This window comes from Pelodiscus sinensis, chromosome 30 (genome assembly GCF_049634645.1).
Source record: "Pelodiscus sinensis isolate JC-2024 chromosome 30, ASM4963464v1, whole genome shotgun sequence".
NCBI lineage: Eukaryota > Metazoa > Chordata > Testudines > Trionychidae > Pelodiscus > Pelodiscus sinensis.
Genome location: NC_134740.1, coordinates 6,412,258 through 6,437,125, shown reverse-complemented (window position 1 = coordinate 6,437,125; position 24,868 = coordinate 6,412,258). Strand labels below are relative to the sequence as shown.

The window sequence follows — 24,868 nt, the reverse complement described above, 5'->3', positions numbered from 1 at the left end:
CCCCTTCCCCAAGCTCCCTTCTGTTACCACCCTCCATCCCAGACCCCACGTCTCTTCCACTTATATTATGGACGAGTGCAGACCTTGACCATGTTCCAAAATCTTAGAGTGGCCCCCATAAAAATGATTGCTCCCCCTCCTCGCCCCCGTGAATACCAACCAGCTGCACTGTAGAATGGCTGGGAAGGGTGGTGTGACGGCGCGTTGGGGGTTCCCCGTCTCCTGCACCCCGAAATGGCACAAACAGACTGCACCAGCCAGTGGAATTGAGGGTGGTTTATTGCTCCTCCACCACAGCGCAGCACAGATGTAATCTGGTTACAGGAACTGGGGCTAAGAGGCCTCAGTGCCCCCCCTTGAGATAGGGGAGTCCCAGCCCCCTCCCCAGCTCCTTATTCCCTGCCTTCCAGCCAGGAACTAACTAACCCTCCACCAGCCCTGCCCCCCAGCCAGGGCAGCATTCCACCTTCCTTTGTTCCTCTCCATGGGGGGTGTCTGGCCACTGGTTCAACAAGTTTGGCATTACCTTGGCCTAGTGAGGCTTTCCCTGCTGGGTCTTGCTCCAGACAGCAGGGGTCACCACAGCCCAGCAAGTACCCCCACTACGTACTGGTGGTGTCAAGGTTGTTCCCCACTCTGGCTCGCCAGCGGGTGGGACCCCCAAGAGAGCTTCAAACCTTGCCTCTGCCGGTGCTGGTTACAAAAACTTCCCCCCAAATCCTAATACACAGAGTTTGGGGAATGTCGCTGTCACCATCAAGTGTTTTTTGATCTCTAAAACACAGGGGTGAGCGCTGAATCCCTGGGGACTCGGCTGAAATCCCCATAAAAGCCGGAGGAGAAGGGGGGTAATTTCTCTTCCAAATATTCCCTCAGTCCTAAAAAGGCGCGTCCCGCGCTGACATTTGGCTGGGAGGGTTCAATGACCAAACGCTGTTGGTTTAAACTGAGTTTGCGCGTCCAGATCCCTCAGGCGGTTGCTCACTTCTCTGAGCTGCTCTCCCTGCCTGGGAGCGGGGCGGGTTGTGTCGCACCGAGCGAGCCCCACGTGCAGGCAGAGCTCGCGCGCTGTCCGCTTTTGTAGCGATGCTGGGACCCGCCCATGCAAATCCCCGCCCGCCGGGTTCCTCTTCAAATCCAAGCCCCGGATTGGAGGAACCTCAGTCTCTTCCCCTCACAGAGCTGCCCGGTGCTGGCTGCGGGGCCCTGGTTTCATCCTCCCTTAACATGCGCCTGCTACTGGCTTTCCTCTTCATGCTGGAGGCCCCGTCAGGTACGTGGCTATTGGGGGTCCGGAGGGAACTTCAGCGGCAGCAGAAAAGGATCGGGTCAAAGAGCCCAAAGGAATGAGGTGTCTGGATCTCAATGCAGTTCGGTGGCAGCTGGGTGCCTCACTCCCTTAGGCGAGGCTCCGGGTGTCTCATTTTCACATGTCCCCCACCTCCTCGGGACAGGGCCTGGCTCTCTCCGTCATTTCCGTGTTTCCCTCCCAGGGGTCCTCTCCCAAGTGACGCTGAAGGAAACGGGCCCGGGAGCGGCGAAGCCCGGGGAGTCCCTGACACTCGCTTGCACCATCTCGGGGGAATCAGTTTCTAGCACCAGCGCAATCTGGCACTGGGTCCGGCAGCCCGTGGCGAAGGGGCTGGAATGGGCGGGGCGCATTTACTACAGACCGAGCAGGTGGTACATTGACTACGCCAGCGCCCTGCAGGGCCGAGTGACCATCGCACCGGACGCCGCCAAGAACCAGTTCTCGCTGCAGCTCCGCTCGCTGACAGCTGCGGACACCGCCACCTACTACTGCGCCAGACACAGTGACACAGGGCACAGCGGGGCCTGGCACAAAAGGGGAAGCGGTTTTTCAGCAGACCAGAGATGCTGGGTACCGGGCCATCGGTAACTGGAGGGGAGGGGGCAGGGAGGACTCCAGCTGTGACTCTCCATTGCTTGTTACCCGGTTGTTGCTCACAAAGCAGGGTGCTCCCTCCCCGATCAATGTCTGCACCTCCACCCCTCAGCCACAGCTGCACAACCAGCCCAGTGTTTCTGCTGCAACCCCAGGCAGTGGCCAAAGCAAAACGGGGACCGGAGCTAGAAGGGGGAACCGGGTTGCAAACCGCCCTTAAACGCTACGAGCGGAAAGTGACGGACTCCCGGACAAGAAGCTTTTCGGGAGGGGAAGGAAGGAAAATCCTTCATATGGGCCCCTCCCCGTGGCGTCTCCGCCCTTCGCAAGCGTTTCCCGCCTGTAACTCAGCTGCGCCCTGTCGGGCCCATTGTCACACAAACCCCATTGGCTGCGGCCTCTTCTTCCAGTGACCCGGCAGGAGGGAATCCCCCGCTCTGAGCTCAGCCTAGATACTTGCACGGACCCATCCTCTCTATATCGCCCTGGGCCCGGGGAACTGCTTGAACTGGTGTCCCTGAGTAGCCCCCGCCGGGTATAACCTGTCAGAGTCAAAGGGCGATTCACCATCTCCAGGGACAATCCCAACAACCTGCTGCACCTGCAACTGGCCGGCCTGAGGCCCGAGGACGCCGCCCGCTATCACTGTGCGGGTGCCACAGTGAGAAGAACCCGGGCGGGCCGAGCCCAGGCAGAAACTTTTCCCTGCAGGGGCCGGAGAAGCCGTTTGCCGCTGGGGGCGCCCAAGGCCCGGGAGTGAAAACTGGCTCCGTGACGCGAGAAGCGCCGGCAGCAGCGAACCCTTCGAGTTCTCACGTTCTGCCCCCGCCCCAGCGCGTTCCTATGTGAGCCCCTCCCCCTCCCCTGCTCTCTTGGGGACAATGGATAAGGGCCCTCCCCTCCCCGGACAGGCCCAGATATGGAGAGTTACCGGCGTGGGAGGATCTGGCCTGCCGCCTCGCGTAGCAGCAGCCCCAGATCACCCACCGGCTTCAGTGGGGTTCAGGGCAGGCACCTCTTCTATTCCCGAAGCTGGGATCCCCCCTCCTCTCACCCCGGCCAGACCGCTCCCAGCAGAGACTCTGATCTCTCCGCTTTGGGCACTAACCTCCTCCCCCCCCCCCCATGTGTGTTTGCTTCCCAGTGATGCTTTGCTGGGTTGCCTGTTTCTCTGATTAGCTAAATAATTCCCGCCTCAACCGGCTTTCCTGGCAACGAGCATTTTCCTAGGATCACAATTACCCGGTTTAAATGAATTAATTATCCCCACCCCATAGTCATTTTCTTCTTTAAATAATAATGCGAAGGGAGCATCAGTGCGGGAGGGAGGGGAGGGTTGCTACAGAGACTTCTCCTCCAGTCCCCCGGTAGGGGGCGCCAATGAACAAAGGACCCATCCGAACCTCGGGGACAAGACGGGAAAGTAGCAGTGGAAGGTGGGGGAGGGGTGGGAAAGAACATGTTACACTCTCTGCCGATGGCTCCCAGGGCGCGGTAACAGCAGCCGAAAGGCTCCAAGTCACCCAGCGGGGTGGGACGAAGCATTTAGCTCCTAGATGAGTGTCTGGCTGCACAGCGCAGGCCGGGCTCTGCTCGCACTGTGGTAAATCTCTGCCAGACCCGGGGTAGGATTAAAGAAATGGGATCAGAACGTGAAAGGCCCAGAGGCCAGTGAACTCCCTGGTGAAACCCCAGCAAAGCCGCAGCAGAAGGGGGATTATTTCTCCCTCAGTCCCGCGCTGAGGTTTGGCTGGGAGGGTTCACTGACCAAACGCTGTTGGTTTAAACTGAGTTTGCGCATCCAGATCCCTCCGGCGGTTGCTCACTTCGCTGAACTGATCTCCCGCCTGGGAGCGGGCCGGGTTGTGTCGCACGGAGCGATCCCCACGTGCAGGCAGAGCTCACCCGCCGGCCCCTTTTGTAGCGATGCTGGGACCCGCTCATGCAAATCCCCGCCGGCGGGTTCCTCTTTAAATACAAGCCCCGAAACGGAGGAACCTCAGTCTCTGACCTGACACAGAACTGCCCGGTGCTGGCTGCGGGGCCCTTTTCACCCTGCCTTAACATGCGCCTGCTACTGGCTTTCCTCTTCATGCTGGAGGCCCCGTCAGGTAGGTGGCTATTGGAGGTCCGGAGGGAGATTTCTTGCAGGGGCTTCAGTGAGGCGCTGTTCAAGGTAGCCTAAGGGAATGAGATGCCAGGATCCCAACGCAATTCAACGGTAGTAGGGTGTCTCAGTCCCTGAGGTGCGGTCTCGGGGTGTTCACATCTTCCCAACGCTCATTGGGCATGGCCTGGCTCACTCCGTCATTTCCGTGTTTCCCTCCCAGGTGTCCTCTCCCAAGTGCAGCTGAAGGAAACGGGCCCGGGAGCGGCGAAGCCCGGGGAGTCCCTGACACTCACTTGCAGCATCTCCGGAGACTCGGTTTCTAGCACTAGTGTTACCTGGGACTGGATCCGGCAGCCCGAGGGGAAGGGGCTAGAATGGATGGGGCGCATTTACTACAGATCTAGCAGGTGGTACAATGACTACGCCAGCGCCCTGCAGAGCCGGGTGACCATCGCACAAGACACCGCCAAGAACCAGTTCTCGCTGCAGCTCCGCTCGCTGACAGCTGCAGACACCGCCACCTATTACTGCGCCCGGAGACACAGTGACACAGAGCTCTGCGGGGTCCGTCCAAAAAGGGGAAGCGGTTTCACCGCAGGCCAGAGATGCCGGATCCCGGGCCATTGGTCTGTTCTAGTGGCGTTTTCCTTCTTTCCCGGGCATTGGTCGCTGTGGGTTCCAGCCGGAGGCAGCCCCGGAAAAGCTCTCGCTGACTCTGTGTTTCCAGGCTCCCTTCGTACCGCCAGCAGGGCCCACCTGGAGATTTAGTTCCAATTCTGGTTGCTCAAGTAGAGACACTTTAAAAAAGGCGGCTCCAGGTGGGGGCCCTGCCGGCTTCGCTTTAGTCGCCTCCTGGGGCACAGAATTAAAACTCGAGCAATCAGGCTGGGAGGCAGCTAAACCCAAGAGCCCCGTTCCGTTGTGTCAGCCTCCGGCCAAGGGACCTCAGATCTAGTCTCTCAGTTTCTGTCCTAAAAACGCTACCGGCTTCAGTGACATGTTCCTGCAATAATCGCATCCTCTTGCCAGTCACCAGCAGGAGACACCAGCTGACCAGCAGGGGGAGCCCGCGAGCTGCAAATACTGGACAATTCACCAGTCAAGACATCTTCAGGGGACTTAACTACAGGACTGTCCCGTTAAAAACGGGACGGGCGGTCACGCTATTTATAGGAAATGTATTATCGTGAGGGGAAGGATTAAATTCAGGTCAGGTGAATGCTGCAGGTGGTCTCAGCAGGGGGCGCTCTCAGGCAGGGCGCAGAGGCAGAACGACAGGCGGCCAGTAAGAGACGAGGCAGCCTGTGTGTGATAGAGGGGTCAGGGTGCGGCGGTGAGTCAGAGGTTTGTGTCACCCCTCCCCATGGGTACCCCAAAGAAGGTTCCTCAAGAGGGGGGATTTCAGGCTGAGGTGCTGAAGCCCCAAATCCCGGCACCTGCTGCGGGGCTGAAATGTTGATCCCTGGTAGCCCCTTCCATGCTGAATTCCCAGCGCCCCCCTGGCTGAAGCCCCGAACCCGGAGCAATCCCCAGAGTTTCCAGCACCTCTCCAGGCTCTAGCCGTAATCCGCAGAGCCCCTTGAAGTCACAGCACCACCTCCACCCCCATTGAAGTCCTTATCTCTGGCAGCCCGCTAAATCGCCAACATGGAAGCGTCCTGTCGAAGGCCCAGTCCCTGCCCCCTCCCACCCCCCAAGACATGAACGCTGCGGCCCAAGCGGGGAGTGGCAGGGTTGAGTCCTGCAGGCCCAGTGCTCCCTGTAGGGGAGAAGCCTCCAAAGCCCATGGGCAGAGTTGCGGGGCTCTAGCAAGTTGTGGAGGCGCGTCGGGGTTCCCCCGCCTCCTGCACCCCTGTAGTGGCAGGAACAGACTCCAGTAGCCAGTAGAATAGAGGGAGTTTATTGCTTCTCCAGGATATAGCACAGCAAAGATGTAATCCGGTTACAGGGCAGGCCTAGGATGCCTCAGCCCCCCCCCCCTTGAGATGGGGGTGTGACAGCGCGTTGGGGTTTTCCGTCTCCTGCACCCCCGTAATGGCACCAACAGACTCCATCAGCCAGTAGAATAGAAGGAGTTTATTACTTCTCCTGGATACAGCACAGCACAGTTGTCATCTGGTTACAGGAATTGGGGCTAAGAGGCCTCTGTGCCCCCCCCCCTGACATGTGGGGTGGCTGGGCCCTACAATCCCAGCCCCCTCCCTAGCTCCTTCTCCCCTGCTTCCCAGACAGAAACTAAAAGCCGTCCCTTCCAGCCCTGCCCCCCAACTAGGGGCGGCTTTCCACCTTCCTTTGTTCCTCTCCCTGGGGAATAACTATTAGAACAGGTTACCTTCCTGTCCCATCAGCTACTGGGCTGGTCCCTGGTACAGACAGCAGCCAGTGGGGGTCACCCACAGCCCAAGCCTAGCAACCAGCAAGGTACCCCCACTACGTCACAGGTGGCACCGGCTATGCCAAGATTTTCCTGGGGTGATTCAACGTCATGATGGACCTCTCCATGAGCACCGCCACCATGTATTATTGTGCTCGGGACACAGTGACACAAACCACCGCTACAGCCCTTCACAACCCCAGTGAGAGAACCCGAGTGTTCTGCTACTTCCACACTCACCCTGGCCAGGGGTTACCTGTGTGAACAGATGTTTCCCCCCGCCTCCATTGATTTAGGGTTACTACTCCGAGGCTCGCCAAACCCCTCACAAAGAGAACTTCTGCCTTCCCCGTGCTGCTGAGCAACAGGACACGCCAGCAGTTCCCTCAGACGCGCCGCTTCTCCCGCATCGCCACCACCAACGCTCTTTAGACACACGCCAGCTTGCCCAAACCCATCTCATCCCATCAAAAGCTTCTGCCCATCCCAAGAGGACCGGCTACATTCCCGGCTCAATTCATCCCTTCCAGTCCTAGCCAAAACTCACAAGGCGACAGTCCTTTAGAATCCTCACTGGACAGAAGGAAGGAAAGGGGGAGAGGGAATTTTGGGAACACAGACAGCACTCGCCAAGTTCTCGGTTGAGGCTCGCAGCAGTCACAGAAGAGAGAGCTGGCTTCAGTCAAATCTCGGGAGTCCGTCCACCGCTTGGATGGGTCGTTCAGTCCTTGGCTCAGAGCTTCGCTTCGTAGCCCACAGGCTGCCTCCCGAGGTCAGAAAGCAGGATTGAAGACAAAAGGGAGGAAGGCTTTCCTTCCAGGGCCTTTTGCATCTTCTGGCATGTGAGGCGAAGCCCAGCGTTCTGGCTGTGGAAAAACACAGCCACAAGATGGCGTTTGGAGTCACCCGGGCGAGTCGCCTGTCCAAGCGGGACTGAGTCCCTTCCAAAGAGAAACCACGGCAGCCATGCAAGTCCAAGGCTGCACGGGAAACCTCAGGAGCCGTGACTGGGGCTTAGCTGGCGCGGCCGTGCTTCCCAGGCGAGGCATGAGACAGGCATTGTTAGCTCACTGTCGCAGAGGGGCAGGTAACCTCCAGGCTTCAGTTCCAAGGGGCGGGGTCCGGCCGGAGCTTGTGTCACTTTTCATTGAAATCCCTGATAATAAAATGGGCCTAAAGAGAAGCGGAAGCTCCGCTGCGCTGCAAGGAGCCCGGCAGGTGGGCGTGTGTGGGAGGCGCGAGAGCCAGAGCCCAGCAGCCCTCACGATGCTCCACTCCCTCGGCGTTCGCACCTTGCAGCTGCTCACCCAGGCCGCTGCCTGCTTCCTCCCGCTGCCCCGCGCTGATGCTCTGGCTCCCGGATTATCTGTGCACCCGGAGGAAGGTGCTGCTGATGGGCAGGGCGGAGGTGGCAGGCAGCCCTGGCCAGGAGTCACCGCCTGACGACCCCCGGTCTGCGTGTCCGACTCCAACCGCATGTTCCCTCTGGAGTCCCTGAGAGCCGCGTGGCCCCGGGCAGAGGCTGGACTCCTTCAAGTGGGCACACGTGGGCTCCTCCGCCCCCAACCCTGAAGTCATCCAGCTGGACGGGCAAAAACGACTCCGGATCCTTGACTATGCCCGAGGCAACAAAACTGTGACGTAGTGGGGGCACTTGCTGGGCTGTGGTGACCCCTGCTGTCTGGAGCAAGACCCAGCAGGGAAAACCTCACTATGCAAAGGTAATGCCAAACTTGTTGAACCAGTGGCCAGACACCCCCCCATGGAGAGGAACAAAGGAAGGTGGATGCTGCCCTGGCTGGGGGGCAGGGCTGGAAGGGAATTTAGTTAGTTACTGTCTGGGAGCATGGAGGGGAGCCTAGGGGAAGGGGCTGGAGTTTAGGGGCCCAGTCTCCCCCATCTCAAGGGGGGCTGAGGCATCCTAGCCCAGCTCTGTGACCAGATTCCATCTGTGCTGTGCTGTATCCTGGAGAGGGAATAAACTTCCTCTATTCCACCGGCTGGTGCAGTCTGTTTGTGCCATTTCGGGGTGCAGGAGATGGGGAACCCCCAACGCGCCGTCACAAAAACCAACAAACTTTTCTCTGTCAGACCATTGGGATGCCTCTGAAGCACCAGAATATGGAGTTTTACATGGACGTGTTGATGGGGAAAAGTTGGAAATTCAGTCCCAGGAAAATCGGCGGGGCGGGGCCGAGCATTGCCGGGGGCGGCTGCTTTCCTGGAAATGTGCCGCCCCAAGCACCTGCTTGATTTGCTGGTGCCTAGTGCGGGCGCTGGCCATACATTTGTGTTTATGCGGGGGTACTGGCCCCTGCGCTGTGCCAGGCGCTGCACAAACACACAGGGAGGGGGAAGGAGACTCTTTCTGCCGGAGACTCCATGGCAGTGACTTGGCTCGTTAAGGGAAGGCGGTTGTGTTTCTGATAAGGAGGGGAATATGCAAATGGCGGTGATCGGTGACTGCTTAAATAGGCGACTCTCTCTCCCAAGGCTGCACCCAGCGAGACATCCCGCAGCCCCGGTGTTTGTGCAGTTCCCAGCCAGCTCTGTCCCCTGCAACTGGGAAAATGAAATTTTGGGAAAATTTTAGTTTTCGTGAATAGACAGCTTTGCCCGGTATCTTCTAGGGAATCTAGCCAAACACGCTGGAAAGGCGGACTGAGATTTTGTATTTGATATTTTGATACTAATGTTCCTATCGCGTCTTTGTTCGCAGGTGCCCGGTCCCAGGTGCAGCTGGTGGAGTCCGGAGGGGATGTGAAGAAGCCCGGAGACTCTCTGCGCCTCTCCTGCAAAGCCTCCGGCTTCACCTTCAGCAGCTACAATATGAACTGGGTCCGGCAGGCTACGGGGAAGGGGCTGGAGTGGGTTGCTTTTATCAGCGATGGTGAGGGTACTATAGACTATTTGGATGCCGTCAAAGGCCGATTCACCATATCCAAGGACAACTCCAACAACCTGCTGTCCCTGCAAATGACCGGCCTGAAGCCCAGGACACCGCCCGCTATTACTGTTGCCGACACACACTGACGCGAACCCTGCGGCTGCTCCTACGCAAACCAGAGCTGCAGAACTTCCCGCGTCTGCCGCACGGGGGCAGCAGAGACACGCGCAAAGCAGACCTGCCTGGAGCGCAGGACAGCGAAGGTTGGTCAGGATGGAAAACACGGGTTAACTCTTTCGTTTCCTGAACACACCCCCTGGATAGAACAGCGCTACTCGCCTCACACAGACTGCTCTTGTTATTCAAGGCCCTTCAAGCTCTATGGGTCCAGCCCGCCTCACTGCCTGGGGGCTTTCAAACCTGCTGTGAAAGCGGGTCGGGGAGCACCCGGATCCTGCACCCCTGTCCGCAGCAAGATGAGACCCTGCCAGCCAGTAGAATAGAGGGAGTTTATTGCTTTTCCAGGATACAGCACAGCGTAGACTGATGTGGTTACAGGAGTCAGGGCCAGGCAGCCTTAGACCCCTTACACCCCACAGGCCCCTGACCCCTCAGTACTCAGCTTAGTCTCTTCTCTTCGTGTCATCCTAGCCCAGAACTGCCCCTTCTTCAGATTCCTTCCCTGGACAGGTGAGAACCGGTTGGGCCATGGACTAAATGACCTGAGGGGCCTCAGGGCGACCCCCACTGGTCAGTGCTTACAGATGCAGGCCAGTAGGGGCCGCCCTCAGCCCAAGCATAGAGACCAGAGAATGGCCGATTGGACAGCACCCCCCACTACATCACACCTCCCACAAAAACAAATCACTTCCCTGGCATAAAAGCAAGAGATTCCTTTTTTCCTCTGGTCTTCACAGCGTATCAGCTTCATCCCGTAGCCATATTCCCTCTACGGGCTTAGCACTAGCAGGGTCCGTCCGCCCGCCTTGTGACAATGAAGCCCCTTCTACCTTGCCTCAAATGGGCTAAAGCGAAACTCAGTGACATGAAAGAACTTTTTTGTCCATTGTTTTCCTGAAGACAGGGGGAGCCCCCCCCCCCCCCCCCGTCCTATCAATCTCCGTGTGATCCCGGGCTGCAGCGATCTCTGTGTTTCTTCCATTGCTGGTGCCCGGTCCCAGGACCATCTGGGGGAGTCCGGAAGGGCTGGAGATTTTCACCGTCTCTCTTATCAAGCCTCTCCCACCACCTTAAGCGATCACTGGAAGGACTGGGTATGCCAAGCTCCGGGGAATGAGCGGGAGTGGGTCGGGGAAATGCACCCGAGATCAGCGACCATCAGGCATGCTGGAGGGAGACTTGACCCTTTTCAGAGATAACCCCAACAGTCCTGTGTACCTTTACTTGTCCGGCCGTGCCCACATCTCCCCCTGCTAGTCACACTTTAGGGGTCCCCTCCGTACTCTGTGCCGCACACACTAGAGCGAGTGGGTGCCCGACGCTGCTGCTGATTGACAGAGACCCCAGAGACGCTGGGCTGTCTTGAGCGGGGCTGCCCTGCTTTTCTCCTGGTCTCTCTTCCATGCTCAAGGTTCCCCAATGCCCCATTGCGAAACGGAGAGTCCTGGATTCTGTATATTCACATACACAAGGCGAATTGTCCCTGATTTTCTATTGCCCCCCATAAGGGCTGGGGGCTCCTGCTACTGGCTGGATCCCTGCTCGCCAGCTGCCCGCCCACCAGCGGTGAATGCGGGGCCCAATAGCTGACAATGAGGGTGGGTGTAAAGGCTGGTGGTGGGGGAAGGGGAAGGGGAGAATGTTGCAGCGCGGCCCCGCTGTGCAGCAGCTCTCGGTGAGAAGGGCCCCGCCCCCTGGGAGCTGGGGTGGCTGGTGTGTGCAGGGGGCGATGTGTGGGGGTCACAAGGGCACATGCCCACAGTGCCCTGGCAGGATAGGGAAGGGGCCGGCCAGCAGCCCGAATCCTTGCTCGCCGGGTAGCTAGAGGATTGGCCCGGCATCCGCAGCAGAACCCCTCCCCCAGCACCCACTGGCAGCAGCGGGAGCAGAAGAGCAACACGCCCCCAGCTCCATTTGCTCCCCCCGTGACTCGTTTCGTGGAGGGGACAGGACCACATCAGCGGCCGAGCGGTCTAACAAAGCGGCCCACTCCAGGGCCTGTCTGTCCCCTCATTGGGTGTTCTGGTCTCCAAAACGAGCCGTGGGTTCAAATCCCGCTCCGGGCACCGCCTTTGCTTCCTGTGCGGAGAAGTAACCGCATGTCCCTGTCCCCCGTCATTGCAACAACACGCGCTTAGGAATCTGCCGGTTCGGGGCATCCGGACAGGTACGTTCTGGCTCGTTCCCCAGGAGATATTTGGCCTTGCCTGGGGTTTGGCAGGTTCGGAGGGAGGGAGAAGCGCAGCAAAAACGGATCAGCGGGAGTGTGAGGCGCGTAGTCTCAGGGTTTGGGCTTGAGCTCAGGTGGGAGCCTTGGTCGCTTCCTAAGGGCAGGGAATTAACCACAGAGCAGCCGGGCTGGGAGGCCGCTAGAGCCAAGAGCCCCGCTCCAGTCTGTCCGCAGCCAGTCAGGAGAGATCAGAACTGGGCTCCCAGTTTTCACCTTAGAAATTGTTCGGGCCCCAGGGGATCCTCCTGCAATGGCCTCTTGCCTCCTGCGGCTCAGGAGTGAGGGGCGCTATCGGGGTTGGGGGAACAGAGGGCTGGATGTCGGGATTGAGGGGCACTGAGCGCAGCGCGAACGGGATCGGGAGGGGGTGGGGGAGTTACAGACACGGTGCGAACTGGGGCTCGCCAGTCCCAAGGGGCGTAAAAGAGCAAAAATCGCATTGAGCGATTTGGGCCCCCAAGCCTGGAGTGACAATTCCCACCGAATCTGAGCAATGTGCGCACCTCCGGGCTCACACCAGACTCACACCAGACACGGATTCTCCCTCGCACCGAGTCAGCCAAAGCCACTAACGCCAATTAAATTATTTCCCTTCCCCACAGCCGATTCCCAGGCAACCCCTAGAAATGAAGGATGAGCTAAGTGACGTCATTTCTTCTTATCTCCCCAGCTCTATGTGAGCCCCGTTGGGACCCGCCCCCCGCGCTGTGCCAGGCGCTGCACAAACACACAGGGAGGGGGAAGGAGACTCCTTCTGCCGGAGACTCCCTGGCAGTGACTCGGCTCGTTAACAGAAGGCGGTTATGTCACTGAGAAGGAGGGGAATATGCAAATGGCGGTGACCGCTGCCTGCTTAAATCGGTCTCTCTCCCTCCCTAGCCTGCACCCGGAGAGAGACCCTGCAGCCCCGGTGTCTGTTCAGTTACCAGCCAGCTCTCCCACCCAGCGACAGGGGAAATGAAATTTTGGGTCTATTTAGTTTGCGTGGTGGCAGCTTTGCCAGGTAGTTTCTAGCTAAATACACTGGAGAGACGGACGGAGATTTTGTTTTTGACATTTTGATACTAACGTTTGTGTCCCGTCTTCGTTCCCAGGTGCCCGGTCTCAGATCAACTTGGTGGAGTCCGGAGGGGATGTGAAGAAGCCCGGAGACTCTCTGCGCCTCTCCTGCAAAGCCTCCGGCTTCACCTTCAGCAGCTACGATATGAACTGGGTCCGGCAGGCTCCTGGGAAGGGGCTGGAGTGGGTCGCTTATATTAGCAGCGGCGGGGGTACTATATACTACCTTGATGCGGTGAAAGGCCGATTCACCATCTCCAGGGAGAACTCCAACAACCTGCTGCACCTGCAAATGACCGGCCTGAAGCCCGAGGACACCGCCCGCTATTACTGTGCCAGACACAGTGTCATGAAACCTATTGAAGCTCAGGCAAAAACCCAGGCTGCAGAACCCGCGGTCGCCAGCCGAGGGCAGCAGAGACACGAAGAACCGGGCGCTGGTCACTGAGAAGACGCCTCTAGGAGAATAAAAACCTGCCGCGGGGCTTTAACCCTTTCGCTGCTCAGCCACTTCCCCTGTTCGCAGCCAAGTCCCTCTGGGCCGGTGGAGCGGACACCCCCGAGCAGGAAAGGAGACGAGAGAAGACACAGAGGAGAAGGCGGTGACGCTGGAAGTGTCTGGGGACGGAGGGGGATGGGCAGGTCTCGGACTCACTGCGCTGGAGACAGACAGGCTGGGCGGTGCCATGTGTCACTCGGGCCGCCCTGTGTAAATAGCAGCTCGCGGGGTCCCAGCGAACAGACCCAGTAGGCACCGAGCTATTCACTCCTATTCCCTGTCTCGGTGCCAATGAGGAATCCCTGCCCTTCCCCCCCGGCCCGCCTTTTCCGCCAGCCAGTGAGTATTTGAGGGACAGGAGCTAAGGGCTCCAGCCTGGGGCTCACACACCGGGATTCGCTTCCCTGATCCGTCGCGGCCTCCCCGTGTGACCGCAGAGCCCGATCTTTAGCGGTGTCCGCCGAGGCAGAGAGGGGCCGGCGGGCTTTTCAAAAGTGTCCAGGCGTCTGACGCCCAGTGATTTACCTGGGAGCTGCACGTTCCTTTCGTGACCCTCACTCGGCATCTGTCTGTGTCTGCAGGGATCTGCAAACCGCTGACAGCCTGGCCCTGGCGGATTTCACACATGGAAGGAGCAGACGGTTCATTTCCATGGACCGGCAGTGGGAGTTAGCGGCCTCCATCGCTCAGGCTCTTTGGCACAGCCCTCAGGTACCGCTCTGTGTCCTGAGGCACCTGTGTAAATCTGTCCCGTGGGGAACCTGGTGTGAAGTGGGGCTGAGAGCCCCTTCCTCCCTCACAAGAGCACTGTGAGAGCAAGCACACTAGAGATTACGGTAATGGAGCAATAGAATCACTCGAACAGCTGCTGTCGGATGTAATTCACATCTGGATCAATATCTTTGAAAAAAATCACCCCCCTCAGCTGTGTTTTTCCAAGTTCAGCTGGTCCAGTCCCGGCTGGGGGGGGAGGGGAAGGGCTGTTAGCCCTTCTCACAGACCTGTGCTGTGTCTTCTTACTCCCTCTGCAGGGTCCACACTGGATCCCAAGACACAGCTGGGGAGGGCATTGTGCATGGACTCTGGCCTAGGAGCTGGATATTCTCATCTTCCCAGTGTCTAGCGGACGCCTTCAGTGACACCTCCAGTACTGAGATCTCCCTCTGCGAGCTCCTAAATCCTCCTCGGGAACCCGCCTGAACGCCGAGAGCCTCACATCTCTTATACCCCACAGGGAACTGGCATGCAAAACCCTGCCCGGCTCCTGGTTAAATACCAGCCCCTGGTTCTAGGCGCCTCATTCCCTGCCCAGGGACAGACCTGCCCGGCCCTGCCCGCTGACTTTCCCTCAGTGCCTGAGACCGAGAATGGAACCTCTGCTGCTTTTCCTCGCCCTGCTCGCCGCCCCCCGCTGTGAGTGTCCGTGGGGCAGAGGGGAACTAGGAACAGAGCCCTGGATTGGTTCGCGGGTTAATATTGTCTTGGCTTGTTTTCTCTTTTCCCAGGTGTCCTCTCTAAGGTGTAACTGGTCCAGTCCGGCCCGGGGGCGGTGAAGCCCGGAGAGACCCTCACCCTGAGCTGCACCGTCTTTGGGGATACTGGGGACAGTGATGACGCTGCCTGGAACTGTATGAGGCAGCCTGCAGGGATGGGGCTGGAGTGGACGGGGCAGATGTGCTGTGAAAGCAGTAACGAGGACTGGGACAGAAACTCCACCCCCTCCCTCCCGAGCCGAGTCACCATCTCGGCAGACACGGTCTGGAATCAGGTCTCGCTGCAGCTCCGCTCGCTGACAGCTGCAGACAGCGCCCCCTAGTGCTGCGCCGGACACACAGTGACAGGGCAGCGCCGGGTCTGCACCAATAGGGGGAACCGGGTTTTCAGCAGTGCGGAGACACTGGGGACTGGGCCATTGGTCACACGGGGGGCGGGGCCCTGGCTGTGACTCTTCGGTGCCTTTACCCGGGGTTGTTACTCACAAAGCTCCCGTGTATCTGCCTGGCTCTGGGCCCAGCCGGCCTGACATGTCCATGAGAATGGCCCGGCTCAGAGACCCGTGAACGCTCCCGATCCCCTCCCAGCGAGACAAGGCTCCGCCTCTGCGCCCCTCTTGTGACACAAGCAATAACGTGTCAACCCGCGAAGAGGGCTAGTTCCCGCCCTCTGCCTTGTGATGTGAGAGTTCGGGGCGCTCGAGGGCGGGCGGGGTTTGGGGGACGGGCTCTTATACTTACCTGGCAGGGGAAATACCACAATCAGGAAGGTGGTTTTACTAGGGGGAGGCCCATCCGTTGCACAACAGGTGCGCTGATCTCTGCGGTTTCCTCGGTTAATGGAAACTCGACTGCGTAATTTGTGATAGTGGGAGACTGCGTGCGCGCTTTCTCCCGGTTCTAGTGGGGGGAAAAAAGTTGATTTTTGTTTGCAAGCACAGACTAATACGAGCTGCGATTCTTGCTTATGCTGTAGAGATGGGTTGTGTTCTTTAAAAAGTAATTACAGTACAGCAGGTGAAGCGGGACTGTTATTTCGGCTTATGTCTTTGCTGCTTTCGAAGTTGTGTTCAGTGTTTCGTGTAATTTCCCCCCCCCCCCCACCACCACCCTCACCCCCACTGGGTTGGGCTTTTTGCTGGTTTCGGTCTCTTTATTTCTCCCTTGTCGGGTAGGAGAATGGTCTGACCAAAGCCACGTGTCACTCCTTCTCCCTGGGAAGTTCTGATTGAACCCCGACTCACCTTTGGGACCAGTTTGGCTTTTGGGAAAGCAGAGGGGTGGTCAAACACTGGCCCACATCCGGATCTGGTCTGTTAGACTAGGCACAGGCGGGTCCCCACGCTACAGTATTTACCTGCGACCAGGGGCAGACTGGCAATCGGAATAGGCCCGGAACATGCGTTGAGAATGGCCGACTTTATCACGATTACACCATACTGGGGCACTGTTATTTATTGTCAGTTATGGAAAACCACACACCCACAAGGACAGACCATAACAGAACTCATCCAAGCACTGAGAACTCTCTACTTGCTGGTCAAGACTCCAGCGACTTCATCACCAATTCCACCGTTGCACAAAGCAGGCCTATGCATTGCTGTCATGCACCATCACCCACTGCACGTCCATTCAGTTGATGTCAACCATGACATCATTCCTTTTGGCACCAAAGAAACCAAGGCAGTGCCAGTGCTGCGTCCCATGCCCGGCCACACACACATACGCACACAGCCTTGGCCGGCTCGGATTTATTCGGAAGCGTTTTGAATTTTGGTGTTATAGATTTTTTTATATTTGAACAGTGGTCTCCAGCCTTTTTACACCCAACATAACTTTTTAAATGTCAGAACAGGCCAAGATTTACCACCCCATCCTTCCCCCAAGACCCTACCCCTTCCTTGAAGCTCCACCCTTTCTATTCTCCTCCTTTCCATCACTTGCAATCCCCAGCCCCTATACACACTACACTGACACTTTTCTTTTCAATTCTTCCGTAGGAAGAGGCTTTTCCAATATTTGGCCTGTCTGGATGGGACCAAAGGTCAGAAGAAACCCCTTCTTTTGGAAGTGGAACGAGGAATATAGGGCTTGCCAAAAGAGCATGTTTGCTCTTCCTCTAAAAAAAGTGGAAAAACAAACGCATCCATGGATGTGGAAATTTTTTTGGGGATATCTCCGGAATCCTGGAAAAACTCTTGGGCTATGTCTACACTGGTGTGTTCTCGCACAAGAACATCTTGCACAATAGTTCCGGCACAAGAAATCTTGCAAAAGAACACGTCCACATGGCTATGTGCTTTTGCGCATGACAGTGTGGATGCTCACTTGTGCAACAAAGCTCTGATGTCCATTTTACCCATAGGGCTTTTTTGTGCAAGAAACCCTTACAATGCATCCACACTTGTTAGAAAAGAGCGTAGCTCTTGCGCAAGAAGCCCTGTCTTCTGATGCCATACTGTAAATCTTCTTGTGCAAGAGCAGGCGGGTGTGTGGATCCCCTGTGGGTTCTTTCACAAGAACGGCCATTCTTCCCCTGCACCTGCCACCTCCTGGGACTCCTCTACCCTCGCCCTCCCCAATGCAGAGAAGGGAAAGCCCTGGCATGTGCCTCCTCCACAGATGATTGCCCTCTTCCACCTGTAGAGGAGGGAAAGCCCCAGTGCACGCCTCCTCTGGGGACTCCCCCCACCATTCCATAGCACACCAGTTTCCAAGATGCCACAGACCTGGGGGAGGGTGAGCAGCCACTGTGACTTCCAGAACCCCCAAACGTGGCGGCGCACTGATGCCGGACTTCTGTCCACACCTCAGGAAGCTGCCACTACCTCCATTGTCACTGGAGATAGGTAGTGGGGCTTCTTGGGGGTTGGGGGGAAATTGGAGTGAGGCCCCTGAATGCCTCGCGATCGACTGGTTGAGCTCTCCCAATCGACCAGTCGATCTCCAATGATGGGTTGGTGACCACAGTATTAGAAGATTTACTGTGGATATTACGGTCCATTCAGTATCCTGACGGGCCAGGCTGCCCCTGCCCCTGGCTACTAAGTGTAGGCAGCGGCAGCAGCTCTGGGTACGGCGGTGGTGCCAGCACCAGTGGTGTGTCCAGGACCTAGGCATAACGTTAGTGGGGGAGGGGAGGTGTCTGACTGGGGAAGGGGAGGGAAGGGAGGTTTGGGCAGTGCCCATGGTGTGCCGGCCAGTCATCGCACCGGCTGCTCAGGGCATGTGCCCCAGTGCCTGGAGGGAGAGGTACAACTGTAGTGGTGGTGGCAGCTCCTGGACCTGAGAATTAGGTTAGGGGCGGCTTGGTATAAAGGGCGTAGGTGTCTGGCTTTGGGGGGTTGGGATAAGGACTGGCTCTGGGGAAGGGAATGGGGATTGAATGGGGGTGTGTGCCTGATTCTGGGAAAGGGAAGGGGGATTGGATTGGGGGGGAGTGCCTGGCTCTGGCAAAGGGAAGGGGGATTGAGTTAGAGTGGGGGGGGATATCTGATGGAGGGGAAGGGGAAGGGAAGAGCAGCTAGTATGCTTCCTGAGACCCAGGGTCCCCAGGTACTGGCCCCTGCTGTCTCTGTCCCCCCCTCTTGACCAGACACCCCCACGAGTACCCAGCCCCAGCACCCTGCCCTAGGACCCTGTCCCCTGTCCCCACCAGCACAGTTAGTGAGGCTTGGGGGGGGGGGGGTTGGAGGGGATTGGTTTTTTGCATTTCACTTGTGTGACCTCTACTGTCTTTTCTGTGGGTCAGTGACCCCTAAGTCAAAACAGGTTCCCTGCCCCTCTCATAAATAAAGACAATGCTGAAACATTTTGTGTTTGACATAGTATTTTATTTAAAAATGAATCCTGGTCAACAAGCCCCCAATTGGGGCCAAGCCTCCATCTGGCTGCAGCATCATAATGCTCCTCCACCCCTCTTCACCCCAAACCTGAGCCTATCATACACTGGAACACCCTGTCATGAGCTTCTTACATCCCCAAACTCCTGCACCCCCACATCCTCAGTCTTCTGCCACAACACTCCTGCACCATCCACACACTGCAAATCTGTGTCCCAGCCTCCCTGCCCTGAGCCCCTCATGCACCCCAGCCCAAACTCCTGCACCCTCACAGCTATCAGCCTGTGGCTTGCACACAAACCCAGCCCTCCCCCTGACCCCAGCACTGTCCAGCCTGGGGCCCCCTGAGCCAGCATCCTCTTCTCTACTTCCTCATGCATCCAGATTCTCTCCCCGAGCTTTCACCTCTCAACCCTTCCCAGTGCATTTTTTGTGAGGTACATTAGCAGTGGTGACAGTATGAAGAGCCAGGGCAGTCATTGAGCTCCCCTTCCTTCCCCCCCCCCCCGAAAAAAAAGGCCAGGGGAAAAGTTGTTAACAAAAGAGAGAGAGAGAGAGAGAGAGAGAGAGAGAGAGAAGCCGTGCCTGCCCTGGGACACATGTACCATCCACTACTTTCCCCCAGCGTGGCGATTTTTTTTTTCTCCATAACTTTGTCCCAGCTCTTCACGCTGTCTCCACTGCTATTGTGGCTCTTTGTCTGGAAAGGGTTGGCCACCCTGGTAACTGTCTTCTTGGGCCAGTCAAGGGCACCCTGCTGGGTTGCCTCGTGGTGCAGAGCCGGCCCGAAGCACAGAGCATGCGACCGACCCCTGCACCTCTCTCTGGGCTCAATCTACCCAGCTCTTCTTATTTTGTGTAGCAAAATGTAGCCCATTGGTACGTCCCTGGGGCCATCGGCCACTAGTCCTAAATATCATGGAGCAATGGTTTTGAAAAGGTCCCTGCACTCCCGTTGCTCCCAGGCCTGTGACTGTGCAAGCTCAGGGCAAGCAGGTCAGAGAAGCGAGTGGAAATGGAAGCTACTATTTGGTAGGCTTTGATTCTGGCCCCAACCCCACCCACGCTACAGCTATTCCATTGTCACCTAAGCAACCCAATGGGACAAAATCTTGGAACACTTAATTGCCTGCAAGCTTTGCACGGGGCCTCCTGGACCTCCCTGTTTCTCAGGGCGTAGATGAGTGGATTGACCAGGGGAGTCAGGACGGTGTAAGAGACCGAGAGAACTTTCTTGAAATCGCTCAGGCTGTCCGTGGTCGGGAACATGTAGGCAATCAGGATAGTTCCATAGTAAACACTCACCACGATGAGGTGGGAGGAGCAGGTGGAAAAGGCCTTTTGCCTCCCGGTGCTGGAGCGGATTCTGAGGATGGTGCTGATGATGCAGATGTAAGACGCCAAGGTGAGCAGGAAGGGGACAAGTGCGAAAACCAAGCAAGCTGAGAACGCCAACGTGTCCATCAGCAGAGGATGATTGCAGGAGAGTTTTACAAGGGGAATAAGATCACAAAAGAAATGGTTGATACCATTAGGGCCACAGAAGGTTAACTGGGACAATGGCACTGTGGTTATACTACAAGCAAGGAAGCCACCTATCCATGATCCCCCGGCAAGCTGGAGGCAAGACCTGCTACTCATCCGGGCTGTGTAGTGCAGCGGGTTGCATATGGCTAGATACCGGTCGTAGGACATCACGGATAGGAGGAGGCATTCTGAGGCTGCCAGACCACCGAAGAAATAATATTGTGTGAGACACCCAGTGACAGAAATTGTCCAGTCCCCAGCCAGGAGCCCAGCCAGGAGCCGGGGCAGGAGGGTGGAGCTGTAGCAGATCTCCAAGCAGGACAAGTTGCACAGGAAGAAGTACATGGGGGTGTGAAGGTGCTGATCGGCCACAAACAGCACAATGATTAGGCTGTTCCCAGCCATGGTCACCAGGTAGATCACGAGAAAGAGCAAGAAGAGAGGAACCTGCAGACCAGGAAGGTCCCCGAATCCCAGGAGGATGAATTCTGTGAGGGACGTTTGATTTCCTTGTCCCTGGCTTGCCATGGGGTGTGTCTGTGGGACAGAAACAGGGTCACTGTGAGCAATAACTAATATTAATTGCAATATGGGAGACTTGTCTTCATTGCTTCCCTCTTCCGGCCCTGGCACAGCAGCCGAGTGGGGCATGGAGGGCAGAGAAGGGAATCACCAACTCTGGACCCCAGGGACAGGTTCAGTATCTGAGAGAGGACGGGTGAAACAGACCATGTCTCCCCACCCCGGGAGTGTCTAGAGAGACAGCGCCAGGCACTCAGACCCTGCAGCGCTTGGCTTGGACAGGGGATACAGACACCCTGAGAGATGCAACAGACGCTTGTCCAGACAGTCACACCCGTCGCTGCCTGGTAGCTAAAAGCAGAACGAGGGAGGGGCCGTTTCACTGGGAGCTGGGACCAGGAGGGGATATTTCACAGGGAGCTCGAGTAGGAAACCAACCAAGCAAATGGGCCTGGGACATGTAAGGGACGTGTGAGGGGTTTCCCTTTGGCCTGGCGCCTGGTTCTGCTCCTTTAGGCAGAAAGCAGCAGGGCACAGTCTGAAGTGCAGACAGAGGGACTTGTATTGGAGCCAGCATAAAAGCAGGTGGGTTCCCAAGCCCTGCGCACCAGTCAGGCACATCTCTGTGGGCCGATAGAGTTTCCCTCTTCCCCAACTATCACGCTACACCCAATAGACCCCTTCTTGTAACCCCCAGCTGTGCACACCGATGGGCTCCCCCGTCCCTCTGCTCTGTTCCCAGCTCCCATGCTGCAGAGCCCTGCCTGGGTCCCTGTTCCTCATTCCCCTATTCTCAGTGCCCCATCTCCCCATTCCCATTCCCACTCCTTCTTCTCCTTCTACCCAGGCCCAGAAACACCCACAGTGCACACCCCAGTCACACACCTGTTAGACATCATGTTCCATTCAGGGGGGCTGTGAGTCAGGGTCTGCATCCCACCCCTTTGGTCCCCTTTGGGACGGGTAAGGGGGGAGGCTGAGTGGGTCAGGGGCTAGAATATCTCTGGTCACTGAGTGTTTGACCTCTCAGCCAACCTCTCTTGCCCCTCCCACCGGGCTGCAGGGCCTGGCTCTGAAACATGGACGTGGGGCAGTCGGGCAGTGAGCGCTCACACATCCCATCCCGCCCTGTTGCACTGTGAGCTCCGTCCCGGGTCTGCCTTGTGGGTCCACAGGCCCCGCCTGGTGGTGGGAACACGGCACCACATCGCTTTGCCCTTTGTCCCGCACACGTCTGGGGGGAGGGGCGGATGCAAGTGTCTCAAAATTTAAACCCCCAAGAATCTCTCAGACTCACAAACTGGCTCAGATGCCAATGGGACGGGGAGGGGTAAAACCCCTCCGTGAAGTAGGCGGGAAACGGCAGCTCCATGTGCTCCTGCCCCTCTGTTCTAGGGTGCGGGGGCATTGGATAGAGGCTAGGGGAGGACAACCAAAATGATCGAGGGGCTCAAGTTGCCTCCTCCTTCCAGCTGTGGCTCTGGATGGACCCAGCCCTGGGCTAGAGCAGCCACTGTCCCTGCACCTGGCCCCCTGATGTCTTGCCCCCCCCCCCCTCGGTGTTGCAAGGGACTGTTGTATCTCTGCTTTTGTAGGTAGGTTCTCCCCACAGCCCCGTGTTGGCACTGACCTACCCCTCCCCTAACCCAGCTGGGTTCCCCACAACAGTGAACAATTAAACTGGTTACAAATGGGGAAAAGACATAAAATCAAAGATTAGCCCATGAGATTGCAGGAAAAGGCCATTTCCGCCAGGCCGGCCCCAGCCAACATCTCCTCCCTGGCCTGAGACAGCAGCGATTCCCAGCTCTGTGCTCCCTGCATCATCCCGCCCCCTCTTCATGGCCCTGCGAGGGCCGTCAGGCAGGGAAGGACTCTCACTGTGCCGCAGGGAGGGGAGTGGAAAGTGGGCCCACTGTTTGCAGAGCTGCCTTGGGCGCAGGATATTAGCTGGGAAACTAACACAGGGGGGCACAGACTGGCCAATACGTTCGTGTGCTACATGAAGACAACTTTTTATTTCAGAAGGTTGGAAAAGCTACTGGGGAAGCTGCTCTAGATTTGAGTTTATCAAAAAGGGAGGAACTGGTTGAGGATTTGAAAGTGGCTTTGGTAAAAGTGATCATGAAATCATAGAGCTTGTGAATCTCAGGAATGGTAGAAGAGAAAACACCAAAATAGGGACAATGAATTTCAGGAGAGCAGATTTTGGTAAGTTCAGAGAACTGGTAGGTGAGGTCCCATGGGAAGCAAGACTGAGGTGAAAAACAACTGAAGAGAGTTGGCAGTTTTGAAATGGACATTATTAAGGGCCCAAAAGCAAGCTATTCAACTGTACAGGAAAGATAGAAAGTGTGGCAAAAGACCGCCTTGGCGTAACCAGGAGATCTTGCATAATCTAAAAATCAAAAAGGAGTCCTATGAAAAGTGGAAAGTAGGACAATCAAAGGATGAATATGAGCAAACAATACAGGTATGCAGGGGCAAGATTAGAAAGACAAAGGCACAAAATGAGCTCAAACTAGCTGCAGACGTAAAGGGAAACAAGAAAACTTTCTATAAATATATGAGAAGCAAGAAGAAGACCAAGGACAGGGAAGGCCCACTGCTCAGTGAGGAGGAAGAAACAGTAACAGGAAACTTAGAAATGGCAGAGGTGCAATGGGCTTAAACTGTCAGGGTGGTTAAACACTGGAATAAATTGCCTAGGGAGGTTGTGGAATCTCTTTATTTGGAAATATTTAAGTGCAGGTTACATACACATCTATCAGGGATGGTCTAGACAGTACTGGGCCATGTCGCAAGCGCAGGGGACTGGATTCGATGACCTCTTGAGGTCCCTTCCAGTTCTAGTGTTCTGTGACTCAATGATTCCCATCCTGGCTTTGCCCCAAGCTCTCTCTGGGACTCGCTGGGCCCATTAGAAAGGCTCTGGCACAGCCTCAGAATGGGCTTGATGGCAGTGTGGGATACTACAGCATTAGCTGCCTAAACACCTCCAGAGATCAGTGCCTGTGTGCGCCAGACACCCCGCAATGCACAGGGCCGGAAGAGGAGAGACATGTTCCAGAGAGTGCGGTGCCCAGATACCAGGGTGATGGGAGCAAGGAAAGTTGTGAGCTGAAAGCTCCTGGCTGATCTGAAATCCTTTCCTTTTGTGTGGGAGGGTTGCTAGAGGCCAACGCCCTGTGCCCCATGAACATCCCCCTCCCCACTAGTGTCCTACCAAACCCATGTTGCTTCACAGCCCTGGAGCGCCAGGGAGCCGGGAGGAAATGGCTGGTTTACCTCCAAGGCAGGTCAGGCAGCAACGGGATCCCGGCTCCCACCTCTGCACGTAGCGTCTCAGGGCCAGAAGCAGGTTCCTCCGTCTGTCTGCTCTGCCCGGCGCGTTCCTCTGCGCCCCGGGCCGGGTCAATGGAACTTCAGAGCCCAGAGCAGCGACCGAGGCTCCTTTGCCCTGTCCGGTTACGCGCCCCACACCTCAGCTCTGCGCCAATTGTGGAAAATCTTCTCGCTGCGCTGTATAGCCTGATGCGGGCAGGGGCCGCCTCCCCAGGTGCCAGTCCCACGGGGAACATCACTGGTGAGGAAAGTTGGTGTTTGGTCTAGTTCTGGATGACATCAGCAGATGCAAACTTCTAGTCTCAAAGGCAAAATCCCAGGGAGGGGAGAAACTTTGAGCCCTAAAGCAAATCCCTCTGTGGCGCGCAACGTCTGCGCTGGCTCTCAAGAAATAACACACGGATTCCAGGAACACGATGTGTGGCTGAGTTTGTCAGAACTGCCTAAGTGCACAAAATTCTCATCCACTTCCCTTTAACAGGTTTGACAATCTCAGCTTGGTTGGCTGAGCTTGCCCGGTCTGGAAACAAACCTCCTGCTGCGCTTGGAAAGGAACAGCCAGGTCCCTGTCCTGTCAGCGTCTGTAACAGCTCAGTTCAGGTGTCATTATAATGAACATCTGTGACGGCGCGTTGGGGGTCCCCCGTCTCCTGCACCCCGAAATGGCACAAACAGACTCCACCAGCCAGTGGAATTGAGGGTGGTTTATTGCTCCTCCAGGATACAGCTCAGCACAGATGTAATCTGGTTACAGGAACTGGGGCTAAGAGGCCTCAGTGCTCCCCTTGAGATAGGGGAGTCCCAGCCCCCCTCCCCAGCTCCTTCTCCCCTGCTTTCCAGACAGGAACTAATTAACTCTCCTCCAGCCCTGCCCCCCAGCCAGGGCAGCATTCC

General features: G+C 57.0%; 2 protein-coding genes, 1 non-coding gene and 1 gene segment (V, D, J or C); 2 read left to right on the top strand and 2 right to left on the bottom strand.

The window, feature by feature from the left end:
- The window catches only part of LOC142821246 (uncharacterized), a 161,449-nt gene extending 160,841 nt beyond the window's left edge, over nucleotides 1-608 (bottom strand). Inside the window, exon 1 of the mRNA XM_075912089.1 lies at nucleotides 527-608. The gene's annotated coding sequence lies outside the window, so the exon portion shown is untranslated. The remainder of the gene's footprint in view (nucleotides 1-526) is intronic.
- Nucleotides 609-3,598: 2,990 nt separating this feature from the next.
- LOC142821240 (immunoglobulin heavy variable 4-61-like) lies at nucleotides 3,599-6,822 on the top strand. The segment is given in 3 exon segments: nucleotides 3,599-4,017; nucleotides 4,237-4,642; nucleotides 6,687-6,822. Coding segments are annotated over 3 exon segments (711 nt in total).
- An 8,649-nt stretch (nucleotides 6,823-15,471) lies between these two features.
- Nucleotides 15,472-15,635, top strand: LOC142821408 (U1 spliceosomal RNA). Its single transcript, XR_012898182.1, has one exon. It is a non-coding gene; the product is annotated as a U1 spliceosomal RNA (small nuclear RNA).
- A 4,028-nt stretch (nucleotides 15,636-19,663) lies between these two features.
- Nucleotides 19,664-20,635, bottom strand: LOC142821239 (olfactory receptor 10A7-like). Its single transcript, XM_075912085.1, has one exon. It carries the CDS (start codon nucleotides 20,633-20,635, stop codon nucleotides 19,664-19,666), a length of 972 nt encoding a protein of 323 aa, XP_075768200.1.
- Between the last annotated feature and the right edge of the window lie 4,233 nt (nucleotides 20,636-24,868).

Coding starts and splice junctions, on each gene's coding strand:
- LOC142821239 (XM_075912085.1), bottom strand. CDS start 20,635: ATGGCAAGCCAGGGACAAGGAAATCAAACGTCCCTCACAGAATTCATC.